Below are 16,072 nucleotides of genomic sequence, written 5' to 3'. Positions count from 1 at the left end.
ATTCCCTCAAAATTTTATGTCACCTTTTTTCTGTTATAAATTGTGGTTGTGGATCTGCTGCTTTAACATCCTTTCCACATCACTGTCCTATACTCCAAGGTAGCAGAAAAGACACTTAGATACAATCTGAGAATTGCAGCAGGCCCTTCTGATTGATGTGACAGAGACACTGGTAGAAGAGCTAGAAGTGCTTTCAAGTCAGCTGGTCCTCCTGGAATTCCAGTGCTCCTAGTTCTGAGAACTTGGTCATGTTAATAGGCTGAGTTTTAATACATCAAATAGGGTAGTAATGTCACGCTTAGTGTTGTTGGTGAGGAATAGAAATAATCGAGATGCAGTGCCTAACAGGAGTAGCTCACACAAGGAGACAGTTAAAGGTAGATCTTACTGTTATCAGTTCAGTCACTTAGTCGTGTCCGACTCTTTGTGACCCCATGAGCTGCAGCACGCCAGGCCTCCCTGTCCATCCCCAACTCCTGGAGCTTGCTCAAACTCATGTCCATTGAGTCGGTGATGCCATCCAACCATCTCATCCTCCGTCGCCCGCTTCTCCTCCTGCCCTCAATCTTTCCCAGCATCAGAGTCTTTTCCAGTGAGTCAGTTCTTCACTTCAGGTGGCCAGAGTTTTGGAATTTCAGCTTCAGCATCAGCCTTCCCTTAAATGTTCAGGATTGATTTCCTTTAGGATGGACTGGCTTGATCTACCTGAAGTCCAAGGGACTCTTCAAGAGTCTTCTCCAACACAACAGTTCAAATGCATCAATTCTTTGGCGCTCAGCTTTCTTTATAGTCCAACTCTCGCATCTATACATGACTACTGGAAAAGCCTGAGCTTTGACTAGACGAACCTTTGTTGGCAAAGTAATGCCTCTGCTTTTTAATATGCTGTCTAGGTTGGTCATAGCTTTTCTTCCAAGGAGCAAGGGTCTTTTAATTTCATGTCTTCAATCACCATCTGCAGTGATTTTGGAGCCCAAAAAATAAAGTGTGTCACTTTCCCCATCTGTTTGCCATGAAGTGATGGGACCGGATGCCATGATCTTAGTTTTCTGAATGTTGAGTTTTAAGCCAACTTTTTTACTCTTCTCTTTCACTTTCATCAAGAGGCTTACTGTTATGGTTATAAACAATTATTTATGGACTAGTTGTAATATCCTAATAAAGTAATGTGGATTATAACTTTTAAGACGTATAATTTATATCTTGTCTATTTAGAAGTATGGTATATGGAGCAAGTAACACCCTAACATAGTACAGATTGAAAGCATAAAATTGTGTCAGTACAATCTTAGATGAATTAAAGATGTTACACCCCTGACATAAAGGTCAGCACTTTGGGGCATCCACACGTGACCTTTGAGAACAACAGCAGTTTAGAGGCTTTCAGCTGCACTTGGCCGCAGCTCTTGAGGCCTCAACCTCTGGTAAAATAATCTTAAGCTTAGTCAATGGATGAGTCCACAGAAGATACAGGGGAGTACCTTGATGTACCACTGTCAGTCAGTCTGACTCCACCTCCTGGAAGCAGTGGTGCCCTGACCTTCAGTAGAGTCAGCCCCTGATCCATGAGCCATTAGCATCCAGTACCCACAACAGCTGGGGGAGTGGGGTTAGGGGTATGGTGCCACCCACAGCTCTGGTTTCTGCCAGTAGACAAAGCTGTCACATTCCTTATGTGGCCTTCTCTGACCTGGTTACCTGGGAAGTTCAAAACTAAAGTTCATATTTAATTGCTTTAACAACTGTAAACCAGGATTATTCCTGTCTTCCTTTTCTTTGTGATTTTAGCCTGTCTTCTTTATCTTTTGGTTTTTGTATTTATTGGGCCAGCAGTTTTATTTTAAATTGCCTCAAATGCTTTTTGGAAGTGGATGAGTCTAAAAGAAAAACGTGTAAATTAAAAGTCAGTTTTATAATTAGAAAAATACCAGCATTGTCGTCCTTAAAAATCAGATAAAACAAGTGTTGAATAGAAAAAAAAGTATTTACAATTATAATCCATTTTAATTATGCTTAATTATAATTCAACTTAATTAGTTATGCTTTCATATGTACTCAAGAGTAAAATAAGCAATAAATATAAATCCAGGGAGGAAACAAAATTGCTTTTTTGCAGATGATACGTTTTATTTATAAAACACAATGAAATGAACAAAATTGTTGGAGGTAAACAGAAATATGCAACAAATTTTGCAAAATTACACGCTATGATGGAAATCCTTTAAAGTCAATAAAGTTAGTATATTCTCAAGTCATATAGCTAAAAATACAGATGACATTTGCTTAGAAGATATTTTGACCACTCAAAAGGAATATATACATAAATGCATTACTAATACCCATGTGAAATCATATCTTTATTTTAGATCTTTGATGATGATACAGGAGAGAATGATCTATCAAATAAAACAGCTGTAAAATATTTTAGTCTGTACTTCATATGCACAATTCAAACTTATTTATTCACATAAAAGATAACTTCCCACTATTAATGCATAGTGAAGTAGCCTTTCCCCCTTTACCATTGTGTTATGAACAATAACTAAGCTTAAATGAATAAATTATTAGAAACAGCTGTGTGCGGTGTTTCTTTTGCACATTGGAAAATCCAGTTTTTATTTTCTTTAAATATTTGAATTACATACAAGATAATCTAACTTTTAAAGCATTCTTTATTCTTTAAAACATTTTCATAACCATTAATTGAAGCACCTCATTTGTAAAAACGTTTTTAACATGAATCAAACTTAAGAAAAAATGACAACTTGAAAGTAACCTTTAGCATTCAAATACTAATCAGTGTGATATTAAATGATAGGGGCAAATCAAAAATGCTAGAGGTAAATGAACCTAATCTGGAGAGTCCTCTTGTTAGCAGCCACAAGAGGGCAGTTCATAAGCATTTTAAAACAGATTCTTCTTGTTTTCACTTAGCTTATACATAATGCTTTAAAAGTCCTAGAGATTTCAGTTTGGGTTTAGTTTGATTTTGCTTTGCTGTGGTAGCATTTACCAATTTCCTTTATTTCCACCTAATCTTTGAACGCCATATTGTATGGAGATTATATTTCCTAAAGTGTAAAAAATGTCCTCTGCCGGGAGGCCACAGTGGATGGGGACTCGAGGTTTGGGCCACCTCTGAAACAAGTGGACATCTTCTGTGCGTAAGGTGCAGTCATACAATGGAGCTTGAAAACAGAAGTCAGTTACTGTCGTCAGGCAGAGATAGCAAAAGCAGATGATACCTGAATTAACACCAGGACAAGGTGCTTTTTATACTTAGTTCTTTTATGAAGTCCAATTAAATACCGGTTAGTAAGATGTAATGGCAGCCCACTCCAGTGCTCTTGCCTGGAGAACCCCAGGGAAGGGGGAGCCTGGTGGGCTGCTGTCTATGGGGTTGCACAGAGTCGGACACGACTGAAGTGACTTAGCAGCAGCAGTAAGATGTATCAACAGTTTATCTTTAAGAAGAAAAGGCTGTAAAATAATTGCCTTATTAATATAATCAGAACCGGTTTCTTTTATAAATCTTCAGGTAAAACATGATAATAATGGGAAAGTAATGTAAAACAGATATACACAAAATCTAGCATTTTGAAAAACTTCATTTTTAAAGTATTTCACATTCTTTGTAGAGAAAGTTAAGCACAATTCTGGTATTTAAAGACAAAAGTCACAGCAGGCACCTAAAAATTCCATGTGCATCACACAGTTCTTCACACATAGTCCTTCAGGCTGTATGCCGAACTGTCCTCTGGCTGTGCGGTGGAGACGGGTGGCTGCTTGCATGGGCGGAGCAAAGCTCCCGAATTCTTCTTCAGACAGGATGTGCAGAAGATCATGCCGGAGATCACCAGCAGCACGGCCGAAATGATTCCAAGGTAGACAGCTCCTCCAGGCTCATGTTTGTTGCTTTGTGGAACCGTCAAGTCCAGAAAGTTTGCTATGATCTCCTTTGTGTACCACACAGTTGGTATTAAACCCGAGGTCCCTGCAGACAGGAAACAAACTCCTCCAGCAAAACAGGCATGCCTCTTGGTTTCCGGGTCCCCTCCTAAGCGAGTGCACTCCATCCCCACTGTGGAAGTGCAGATCCCCACTGCAGACAGGATGCAGGTCAGGATCATGGCGGCCCTCGCGGCCTGCTCGTGGCTGGGGAGGGCCAGGACGGAGTACTTCAGAGTGCAGCTGAACATGCCGGTGCTGTACCACGTGCAGTCCATCCACAGCCCTTCCAGCCGCTCGATGGTCGTGATGATGTTGGAGCCCGCATCCATGTTCACCTTCCAGTTGGGTAGCAGCGTGGCTGCGAGGACTCCAGAGACCCCAGATAAGGCCAGGGCGAAAGCCAGGAGCTGGACACCCGCTGTGGCCATGACGTCGCTGCGACCTCTGTCCTCCCAGAAAACCCTGACGGCTCTCGGTCAGAATTGTAGCTATTTCTGCACAGTAGAAAACCAAGTAACAAAAGGCTGGGGAAAGAAGACAAGATCAGGACTGAAAGAAAGGACAAACAAAGACTTCTGTGAACAGTGAAAACTGAGACACACCTGACGAGGCCTCCACAGGGGACGAGGTCACCGCTTCCCAGGAGAGAAGCTCACACCAGGTCCCGGGGCTGCCGTTTCCTCAGTGATTTTGGTCAGGTGGTGCTTGGTGCATGGAGTCAAGGAAGGAGATGTCTACTTTGTTTCTTGACTTAAAATTTTAAAAAGTGTTTATTGGAGTGTAATTAATTTATAACATGTTACAGCTTCTGCTGTACAGCAAAGTCAATCAGTTATATGTACGTCCACTCTTTTTTGGATTCTATTCTCTGTAAGTCATTACAGAATATTGAGTAGCATTCCCTGTGCTATACAGTAGGTTCTTGTCAGTTATTTTATATATAGTAGTTTTACTTAAAATTTAAACCCTGCTGAAGTTGTCTATAGGGTAGGCCTGTACCTTGTTAGGAGATTTAGGCATTGAATTCCAGCCGTAGGATAGGTGACAAAGGATTTTAATAGTATGACAGGTTTTAAAAATGTTATTTCTAATTAAAATACCCTATTAGTAATAAGAATAGTTTAAACCCATCTGTTAAAATTGATTTATAAATATATATTAGAAAAATTTTCAGTACTGAAAAATGATTATTTTAAAAATCTGTTAAACACTCTTCATGCCATTCACATGGCCCAAGTGAATTGTTAAAGAAGGAGAAGAAAGTAATAGAAGGAACTCAAACTCACTAGCATGATATCTCTGATTTCCAATTTGGAAAATCTTTACCTAAGGCATGCCATTCGGAGAAGGCAATGGCACCCCACTCCAGTACTCTTGCCTGGAAAATCCTATGGACGGAGAGCCTGGTAGGCTGCAGTCCATGGGGTCGCTAAGAGTCGGACGCGACTGAGCGACTTCACTTTCATGCAGTGGAGAAGGAAATGGCAACCCACTCCAGTGTTCTTGCCTGGAGAATCTCAGGGACGGGGGAGCCTGGTGGGCTGCTGTCTATGGGGTCACACAGAGTCGGACACGACTGAAGCGACTTAGCAGCAAGGTATGCCATTGCCTCCCTTCAGGTATAAGTTATTCAAAACTGAAACAACTGAGCCAGTGTCTTTTGCTTTTAAGAATGTGAGATCCTTTCTAGTGGGGACCAGAACCATTCCCTGACCCAAATGAAGTCTGCTGCAAAACCGGTTATTCTAAATGATTCAGAAGTAGTGACATAGGATCTTGAAAGTACAAAGCAGAAGTAACCACATCATTTGTATTTGAGAAAGTAAGAAAAATAATTCACACTTTTCTTTGCACCCACCCTCCCTTTCTTTTTATAAGAGGGAAAAGATAGTGCTTGCTGTGTTTTAATCTGACAATATTTGTTGCCTTCTTTGAGGAAAATATAATAGTTTCTGAAATACAGCAATACTGACTTTTGTGCATTTCCTAATTAACTTTTGAATGATGTGTTAGAATGGCTCTATAATGATTCATATCTGTTTCACACAAAGCAGTATGAGCTCTGAATCTAATAAGATACCTGGGTCACATCCTGGCTTTCCAGAACCCCGCTGTGCCTCATATCCTCTTCTGGAAGGTGGGAGGATTATAGTGTCTGTATCATGGAGGTACATACAGTAGTGAAGTTATCTAACCTGTGGAAGGTACTCAGTAAACTATAACTGACATTGTTATTAGTATTTTTAAATTTTATGTCATGTGACAGTTGATATTTAATGGCACCAATATTTAATGGTGTTTTTTTCCCTGTTTTTTTCCCTCTTCCTTCCTTAGGCCGATTCCATTCATTTTCATAGACTCTTAAAGGTGAAGGAAACCATAGGTCTATAATCTTGGCCATCACCATTGTTTCAGATTAGGACACTTAGGTGGTAGATCGCCTTAGCAGTAGATTGGCAGTGCCCGCTTCCCGCTTCTGCCCCTCTCAGCGTCCTCACCCTGTCCGCCTCTGCCTGCCACAGTAATTCCTGGTGAAATCCTCGTGTGTGCTTCCCGTGGGAAGCAGGGACAATGCTACTGCATCTGGAGGCAAAAACCACCGTTAATGGTCAACTTCCCTCACTCCCTTTGTCACCGAGAGAGAGAGACTCCAGAGGGAAGTAATAAGGCAAACGAGCAAATGGCTTAGCTTCAGAGACTCACCGAGATCCATCATGTCTGGCTTTTGTGAGATATCTACGGTAATGCGACTCCATGCCTGTGTTCCCGCGAATATAGTTGTATAGTTCAGTATAGTTATAATAACATTGATTCCCCAAGAGGTTAAATCCTGGGCTGTCTGAATTCGATTGTTCTATTTTTGTTCATAATCTTAAAATGTAAATTCTACCGTTTCAGGATATTTCTCTGAGATTTTGAATTCTTAGAGTCAGTAGCATCAGAGTACCTCGGCTTTGCCTTCCATCCTACAGTTCATTCTTTCTCTGTTTTCCAAATTTCTTTTCATATCTGAGACCAAAATAAAAGTTATGGTTTCTAGAAAAAAAAAGTAAAGCACATGTCTGTAGTTTCATAACAGCTGTTTTCAGGTTTGAGTTCTAGCATTTCAGACTCCAGCCAGCTCACTCAGGTGCTGCCTTCTCAGACCACTCTCAGCTTAAGGGATTCTTTAAGAGTGAGACTGCTGTTAGCATTCCCTATCAGCATCTCATTTCTTTTTTTTTTTTTTTTCACTTTGGTTGAGTAACCTTTATGTGTTGATCAGTCTGTGCAGTCTGTGCTCAGCTTCCCAATTATAACTCTTTTCTTCCCATTAACCAATACATTTTATAAATTAACAGTGTATCTCAGACTTGCAGACAGCCTGTTCATCTTAATTAACAAGTGCTGGCAGTGATAAATTACAGACGGCCAAAATCAGTATAAACAATATGACACTGCATTAAGTTAGCACAGTGCTCACTTACTAGTGAATGTTGGACTCTTAAGTGCTTTCCTCTGCATAAAAAGCTTAGAATTCATTCTCCAAAATGAAGGTCACTCTTTTCCTTTCATAAAATATACTGGCATCTTAGCTATTGCTGTGAAATCTTTTTTTTCCTCTCTGTCTCCAGCCATAAGCATGGTACAGTTTGTGGCCTGTTCTTTCACATTTCTGTCTCATAGAGAATAAAGGAATACTTTGTTTCAGTGGTTGTGGTGGTGAAATACTGTGAAAGTAGGCAAAAGCAGAGAGGTCACATGTGAAAACTTAGTTCTAAATAGCGCGCTCGTGCTTCCAAAATCTGCTGCATATAGAACAGAACCTATAATGTTAAATTCATGAGCTATTTCCCAAAGAAATTCTGAACTGGATTTCATGAAAATGTAAAGTCAGTTTTCCAGACAAGATTTATTTATATCAAATCTAGCATTTAAAAACAGCTTTACAACTTATAATTCAAACCAAGTTATACACGAAGGTCTATATTTAGATCCCCAAGCATTATGGAAGCTCCTCATTTTCCATACCTTTTGTCAGCAGCCTTCAGTATCTTAACTCTCTTCTGTCAGTCGCCTTCAGTTGAACCCCAACAAGGTCTGATGAGGAGACACCACATTCATGAGGCTCAGTTCACAGCTTCTGAATATTAATGATAAAACTCCACCAAGTTAACTTGCAGATAGCAACGAGCAACACAGAAATCTGGAGAGGTGAAAACTGCTGATGGTGCTAGAAGATAAATACCAGGTTCTCCATCTCATTTTTTGAGCTGTGGGAGAATTAAGACAAGAGAGGCGGGGAAGGGAGGGAGTTGTTGTTAAAACAGGATTTGTCAAAACCTGAAAGCTGAAAATGCTCTTGTGTCACAATATACAGAGGAGGAATTATTTGGGTGCTGACAGAAAGACTTTCTTTTCTTTTAATATTATGTTTTAGTCCATAGTTATAATTTATTTTTGAATTTTTATCTATGTTGGGAGATACAGTTTATTACTTAATGTCCCCAATTAAACAATGTGGTCTGAAATATTTTTAACTAGATTGTGCTTTGCAAATGATAGTTCAGTGAGACTTTCTTTTTATCCTGGTGCTTCTGACTTGTGTGAAATCAAGATTTACAAAATTGGTAGCTTTCAGACTAAAAATTCAAAAGACAGGTTTAAACATATATATTTTGATAAAAGTAAAAAGAAAATCCAGTACCAGCTGATGACTAGAATCTGATCAGTAAACCTACAAGTGTTTTTCTAGGAAGGGTAAGAGGTGGGTATCCTGAATTTTCTTCTGTTAGCCTTTACACTGAGAAAGATTTCTAAAGTATCACTTAATAGATTTTAGAAAATGTTGTAAAGAAATTGCATTGAAATAATGTGGTGAAACATTTTAGATGAAACCAAAAGCAAACACTGAGGTGCTGCACCATGAATGATGGCACAGACATATTTCATCTTCATCTACTTTGGGTTCTCATTTTTTTCTACCTCAGTAATTTTAATTCTACAAGCTGTGTGTTTATAACCATTATGAGAACGGAAGATAATTTTACGTGTGGTTGGATGTTTAAATTTTTACTACTGCTAATAGCCATGTTAGATGTTATTCATTTCTTTAAAAAGCAGTGACTAATAAAAAGCCATGTTTCAGTTATCTGTATCTTTCTCAGTTTTTTGTTGGTTGGTTTTAATCTTCTCTAAGTCTGGCATTTAGCAAGATACGTATTGTTTCCTCCTCTTTGAAGTCGAATGTCTTTGCCTTTGTTTTTTAGCCATAGTGTTGTAATTCTGATACATAAACGTAACTTCCTTCTTTTATTTCATGAGATATATAAGCAGTTCTTTGTGTAAGTACTGGATGGAGTAGAGCTGAATCTCAGGCACTGACACTCCCAGCATTGCTGTCACTGCTGTGTCAGGAGTCCACCAGATGCCTTCAGTGTCTCGGCTTGTTCCGCTCCCCGTGTGGTTGGTGGTGTGCACGCTCACCTGTGCTGAGGCTGACTGGGGGCCGGTGGAGGGAGGGGCCGGTGACTGCTCCCTGCTCTGGCCTCCAGCATAAGACAGCCTCCTGAGGATAAATGGCTTAAGCATGCTTTAATGTACCTTGCGTTGTTGGGTTTTTTGTTTTTTTTTTAAGTAATTTATTTAGTTTTGGCCGCACTGCGTCTTTGTTGCTGAGCGTGGGCTTTCTCTAGTTGTGGCAGGTGGGGGCTACTCTTTGTCGTGGCGCTCGGGCTTCTCATCGCAGTGGCTTCTCTTGTGGAGCACATGGGCTCTAGGGCACGCAGGCGTCAGTAGTCGTGGCACCTGGGCTTAGTTGCTCTGCAGCATGTGGGACCTTCCCGGGCCAGAGATCAGACCTGTGTCCCCTTCACTCGCAGGCAGATTCTTAACCACTGGACCACCAGGGAAGTCCCTGTACTTTAGTGTTTTCAAGAACTTTTTGGTTTTTTTTTCTGTCTTGATGAGTACACTTATCCTATAATGTATTAACTGCCTGTTCTCCCACCCCCCAGCCACACCTCACTGTCTTGGAATCTTAGTTCCCTAGCCAGCGATCAAAACCTCACCCCCTGCATTGAAAGAAAGCACAGAATCTTAACCACTGGACCACCAGGGAAGTCCCTTAACCACCTGGTTTTAAAAGGCAAACTTCTGAAATGTAAATAACTTTGATTAACTATAGACCTTTAACACAAGGCAGAATTTCTTATATAAAGACAGAGCCAGAGGGACTTCCCTGGTGGTCCAGAGGTTAGGATGTGGTGCTCTCACTGACATGGCCCAGGCCGGTTCGATCCCTGGTTGGGGAACTAAGATCCCACAAGCCGCACAGTGAGGCCCAAGGAAAAGGAGCTAGAAAGTAAAAGTGCATAGAAAGTGAAAGTGAAGTCACTCAGTCGTGCCGGACTCTTTGCAACCCCATGGACTATAGCCTACCAGGCTCCTCTGTCCGTGGGATTCTCCAGGCAAGAGTACTGGACTGGGTTGCCATTTCCGTCTCCAGGAGATCTTCCCCACCCAGGGATCGAACCCGGGTCTCCCGCATTGCAGGCAGACGCTTTACCATCTGAGCCACCAGGGAATCTCAGGGAAATTAATTCATTGCATAATTATCCACTGCCAATGTTAGAGAGTACAGAGAAATCTTTTTAAGTCCAGAGGCTTCTCTAGGTAAACCTTATCTTTGTTTATCTTAGTACATCTCTCTTTCCAGCCCTTCCCCACTGAACACCCAAGTTTTGTATATCCAGCTGGCGACGTGACTCACTGATAGGCGTCTCAGATCTGTCAGGGACAGGACTGAACTCCTGATCTTCCCCACAGCGATTCTCCCCACTTTCCCAGTGTCTGTTAACAGCAAACCCATCCCTGGATCTTAAAAGAATCCTTTGTTTCAATACCCAATATCCATTCAGTCAACAAATTCTTTTGTTCCAAAACTTGAAAATAAATCAAGAAACCTACCACCTCTGAGCCCCTCCCCTGCTTACTCTGGCTTAAGACCTCTAGAATGTAAACCTCACATGGGCAAGGACTTCCTGCTATCCTGTTAATTGCCAGTGCTGTGCCAGGAATGGTGCCTGGCTTATTTTCAAGGTGTGACAGATACTTGTTGAATGAGTTCAGAAACTGATTTTGAGTATATAAAATAACAATAATACATTACCTTTACATGATTAAAAGTGTAATTTTTAAATGAGACTGTCATTTTGTTAATTTTGCAGTTCTTCAGTACTATCTGAGGTAATGTGGTATTTATTTAATATTTTTTATATCTGGCCGCGCTGGGTCTTTGCTGTGTGGGCTTTCTCCAGTTTCAGTGAGCGGGGGCTTCTCGTTGAGTTGGCTTCTCTTGATGTGGAGCACGGGCTTTACGTGTGTGAGTTTCACTAGTTGTGGCACACGAGCCCAGTTGCTCAGCGGCATGTGGAATTTTCCCGGACCAGGGATCAAACCTGTGTCCCCTGGATTGGCAGGCAGGATCCCATCCACTGTACCACCAGGGAAGTCCTGGTATTTAATTCTTAAACCAAGTCTATGAGAGAGAAGAAATCGTCTCATTTTTAGAGGTGAGAAAACTAAACTCCTGAGAAGTTACATAAGGTCCATAAAGTGAGTAAGTAGCAGGAATGTGGGACTCAGGCCCAGAATACTGTGATTTTTGAAGCTCTGTACACACAGCCCTGCCCTGTCCCATTTAAAACAGAATGTGTTTTCAAGTCTCATGATAGGAGTCGCTCCTTTCTGTGGTGGTCTGGGTTAAGCTCTGGAAATGAATGAACCCTGACACCTCTGTAGCCTGAAATAGAAACATTTGCTTCTCATTCATGCCAAGTCCACAAGTGACTCAGCAGACCCAACTGTTTTCTTTAAAATGTTTTCATTTATCTGTTTTTTAAGAAAAAATGACATGTGATTCCTTTGGTGTATTGTTCTCAGTGACAGTATTCTGGATATTCAGACAAGCTTTTGTTTAAAGAATCAGTAGTTTGACTGAATGTTGGAGAAGAAATAGCGATACCAAGCCTTTGGGGGAGGCGGTTCTCCAGACCAGCGTCTCTCACTTCGGCCCACACACGAGCATCATCCCGCTTTAGAAAAGCCTTGGGGCCCAGGCCCCGCCCCGGGGCCCTCAGCTCTGTTGTCGGGGATGATGCCCAGTCCCTGTGTGTTTAAAATGCTGCCCACTTAATTCCAATGGAAAGTTGAGGTTCTGATTCTTTTTTAAGTGTCTTTTCTCATTTATTTTCTCTTCAACCTTAAAAAATAATTTAAGTTTAGGTTAAGATTAAGATAATTTACCTGTTCCAGTCCCACGGATTTAAAGCGGCTGACTTAATCCTAAAAGAATGTTTCTCTTCTTGACTCCATCATGGAGTATTAACAGTATCAGCTATGAGCACAATCACTGCTTTATTTTCCTCCGCCTTTATGGTCATTTTATTTAAAATAATGCTTTAGGCTGCCCTGAACACTTGATCCTTTAGATTGGTGGTTTGTGGACTAGTCGATTACAGTGAGGACTGTTTAAATGAAGATGGCTGTTCTGTGGTTACTGTGTGCTCCCGAACGTCTAATGAGGCCACCCAGCTCCATGGCTCTGTGCGACAAACACGTATTTCTGATGTGGCTTACACTGCCATTTCTCTGTTACTTACTACCTTATTTTTCCAACATTTTGTTGCTCCTTTTAATGTCTTCATGTGAAAGGATCTTGAGGATTTGCTTTCTATGTCTTTATCACATTATTTTAGAATATTAAGGCAGTCTTTGGATTTTGCAGTTACACCTGGAGATCAACATGTAATCAACCTGTACACCTGTTGTTCGCTTTGCATGTTATTTTGAAAACCAGGACATTTTTTTAAAAACATCCTCACTTGCTGGTAGTGTGTCAGTTTGTGGCCTGAGCGCCCCTCGTCCCAGCCTGGCTCTCGGCTCACCGCCCCTCCTCCTCCCCGCCTTTGCCTGCCTGCCTTGTGCTTCTCCCTCTCTGCCCACTGGGTCTCCTGCGTTTCAGTCCTGGCCCAGTCCTGGCCCACACTCTGCCGCCCTGGGTGGGTTCGTGTGGACTTTGTGATGTTGCCAAATAGAGAGCTTACATCAGTTTCCATCATTTCTCTTTATTTATTGTTATACCTCTGGTTACATTCATAGGAGGTCCCCCAAAACTCCGTGAGTTAAACTGGTAAAATCAGCATATGAAGGAAGAGATCCAGTAGCTATGGAATTCGTCTTTACAAAGACAGACTGTCTTTCAAGTCAGAAGTAGGAAGAGCAGGACAGCGTGAACAGTTAGAGGGCACCTCTGCCAAAGGAGAGCGGGTCTGGGTGCTGAGAGCACAGGGCCTGGGAGAATCCAGCACCCTGTACCTGTGCCCATGAGTGGCCAGGCCCGCGGGCTGAGCACCAGTGACCATGGCGACAGCATCTGCATGAGCTTGTTCCTGCTCCGTGCCTCCGCAAGCCTTCTCAGCATAAGAGCTTGCACCTTAGGTAGTTTTCTTGGGAAGGGAATGTACTAACGAGTCAGCTTGCATGTCTCTTTGACAGTTGTGACTCATTATGAATTAGTAGATTTGCATCCATGTTCATTTATCCATGTTCTCAGTATAGTAATGGTAATATTTATAGCAGCAGCAATTATTGACTACCTGGTGAGTTTGTATAGATTGAAGCCAGCCCCCGGGGAGCTGACTGATTCAGAGGTGCTCAGGTTTCTCTGGAGCCATGAAACAAAACCAGAGGTCAGGCCCTGGCCGCAGCCCCCTCTGCTGCAAGAGCCCTGCCCCAAGCAGGAACCTCCTCTGTCCCCAGGTACCTCCAGGGGCCACTGTTACACAATCACTAAAGTCATGGTTTGTGGAAAAGGTTGTGGTTTTAGAAAGGTGTTTTCCCTATGATCATTCAGTACCTCCAAGTATAACAGAATATCCTGATCCAGTATTTGTGCATTCTTGTGCCTCTTGTCAGTTCAGTTCAGTCGACTGCTCAGTCATGTTCGACTCTTTTCGACCCCATGAATCGCAGCACACCAGGCCTCCCTGTCCATCACCAACTCTCGGAGTTCACCCAGACTCACATCCATCGAGTCAGTGATGCCATCCAGCCATCTCATCCTCCGTCGTCCCCTTCTCCTCCTGCCCCCAATCCCTCCCAGCATCAGGGTCTTTTCCAATGAGTCAACTCTTCTCATGAGGTGGCCAAAGTACTGGAGTTTCAGCTTCAGCATCATTCCTTCCAAAGAAATCCCAGGGCTGATCTCCTTCAGAATGGACTGGTTGGATCTCCTTGCAGTCCAGGGGACTCTCAAGAGTCTTCTCCAACACCACAGTTCAAAAGCATCAATTCTTCGGCACTCGGCCTTCTTCACAGTCCAACTCTCACATACATACATGACCACAGGAAAAACCATAGCCTTGACTAGACGGATCTTTGTTGGCAAAGTAATGTCTCTGCTTTTGAATATGCTATCTAGGTTGGTCATAACTTTCCTTCCAAGGAGTAAGCGTCTTTTAATTTCATGGCTGCAGTCACAATCTGCAGTGATTTTGGAGCCCCAACAAATAAAGTCTGACACTGTTTCCCCATCTATTTCCCATGAAGTGATGGGACCAGATGCTATGATATTAGTTTTCTCAATGTTGAGCTTTAAGCCAACTTTTTCACTCTCCGCTTTCACTTTGATCAAGAGGCTTTTTAGTTCCTCTTCATTTTCTGCCATAGGGTGGTGTCATCTGCATATCTGAGGTTACTGATATTTCTCCCGGCAATCTTGATTCCAGCTTGTGCTTCTTCCAGTCCAGCGTTTCTCATGATGTACTCTGCATAGAAGTTAAATAAGCAGGGTGACAATATACAGCCTTGACGTACTCCTTTTCCTATTTGGAACCAGTCTGTTGTTCCATGTCCAGCTCTAACTGTTGCTTCCTGACCTGCATACAAATTTCTCAAGAGGCAGGTCAGGTGGTCTGGTATTCCCATCTCTTTCAGAATTTCCCACAGTTTCTTGTGATACACACAGTCAAAGGCTTTGGCATAGTGAATAAAGCAGAAATAGATGTTTTTCTGGAACTCTCTTGCTTTTTCCATGATCCAGCGGATGTTGGCAATTTGATCTCTGGTTCCTCTGCCTTTTCTAAAACCAGCTTGAACATGAGGAAGTGGAAGTTCACGGTTCACGTATTGCTGAAGCCTGGCTTGGAGAATTTTGAGCATTACTTTACTAGCGTGTGAGATGAGTGCAATTGTGCAGTAGTTTGAGCATTCTTTGGCATTGCCTTTCTTTGGGATTGGAATGAAAATTGACCTTTTCCAGTCCTGTGGCCACTGCTGAGTTTTCCAAATTTGCTGGCATATTGAGTGCAGCACTTTCACAGCATCATCTTTCAGGATTTGAAATAGTTCAACTGGAATTCCATCACCTCCACTAGTTTTGTTCGTGGTGATGCTTTCTAAGGCCCACTTGACTTCACATTCCAGGATGTCTGGCTCTAGGTCAGTGATCACACCATCGTGATTATCTGGGTCATGAAGCTCTGTTTTGTACAGTTCTTCTGTGTATTCTTGCCACTTCTTAATATCTTCTGCAGATCCATACCATTTCTTTCCTTTATCGAGCCCATCTTTGCATGAAATGTTCCCTTGGTATCTCTGATTTTCTTGAAGAGATCTCTAGTCTTTCCCATTCTATTGTTCTCCTCTATTTCTTTGCATTGATCGCTGAAGAAGGCTTTCTTATCTCTTCTTGCTATTCTTTGGAACTCTGCATTCAGATGCTTATATCTTTCCTTTTCTCCTTTGCTTTTCGCTTCTCTTCTTTTCACAGCTATTTGTAAGGCCTCCCCAGACAGCCATTTTGCTTTTTTGCATTTCTTTTCCATGGGGATGGTCTTGATCCCTATCTCCTGTACAATGTCATGAACCTCATTCCATAGTTCATCAGGCACTCTGTCTATCAGATCTAGGCCCTTAAATCTATTTCTCACTTCCACTGTATAATCATAAGGGATTTGATTTAGGTCATACCTGAATGGTCTAGTGCTTTTCCCTACTTTCTTCAATTTAAGTCTGAATTTGGCAATAAGGAGTTCATGATCTGAGCCACAGTCAGCTCTTGGTCTTGTTTTTGCTGACT

General features: G+C 41.9%; 2 protein-coding genes across 3 annotated transcripts in view; one reads left to right on the top strand and one right to left on the bottom strand.

Annotated features, from left to right (window-relative positions):
- TFB1M (transcription factor B1, mitochondrial) overlaps positions 1-16,072 on the top strand; it is a 67,151-nt gene that overhangs the window by 41,778 nt on the left and 9,301 nt on the right. The window lies entirely within an intron of this gene.
- Positions 2,110-5,079, bottom strand: CLDN20 (claudin 20). The gene has a single exon (XM_061428398.1). It carries the CDS (start codon positions 4,377-4,379, stop codon positions 3,720-3,722), a length of 660 nt encoding a protein of 219 aa, XP_061284382.1. The 5' UTR covers positions 4,380-5,079; the 3' UTR covers positions 2,110-3,719.

This window comes from Bos javanicus, chromosome 9 (assembly GCF_032452875.1).
Source record: "Bos javanicus breed banteng chromosome 9, ARS-OSU_banteng_1.0, whole genome shotgun sequence".
Taxonomy (NCBI): domain Eukaryota; kingdom Metazoa; phylum Chordata; class Mammalia; order Artiodactyla; family Bovidae; genus Bos; species Bos javanicus.
The sequence above is the reverse complement of the archived record's forward strand: the minus strand, read 5'-3'. Positions and strand labels throughout refer to the sequence as shown.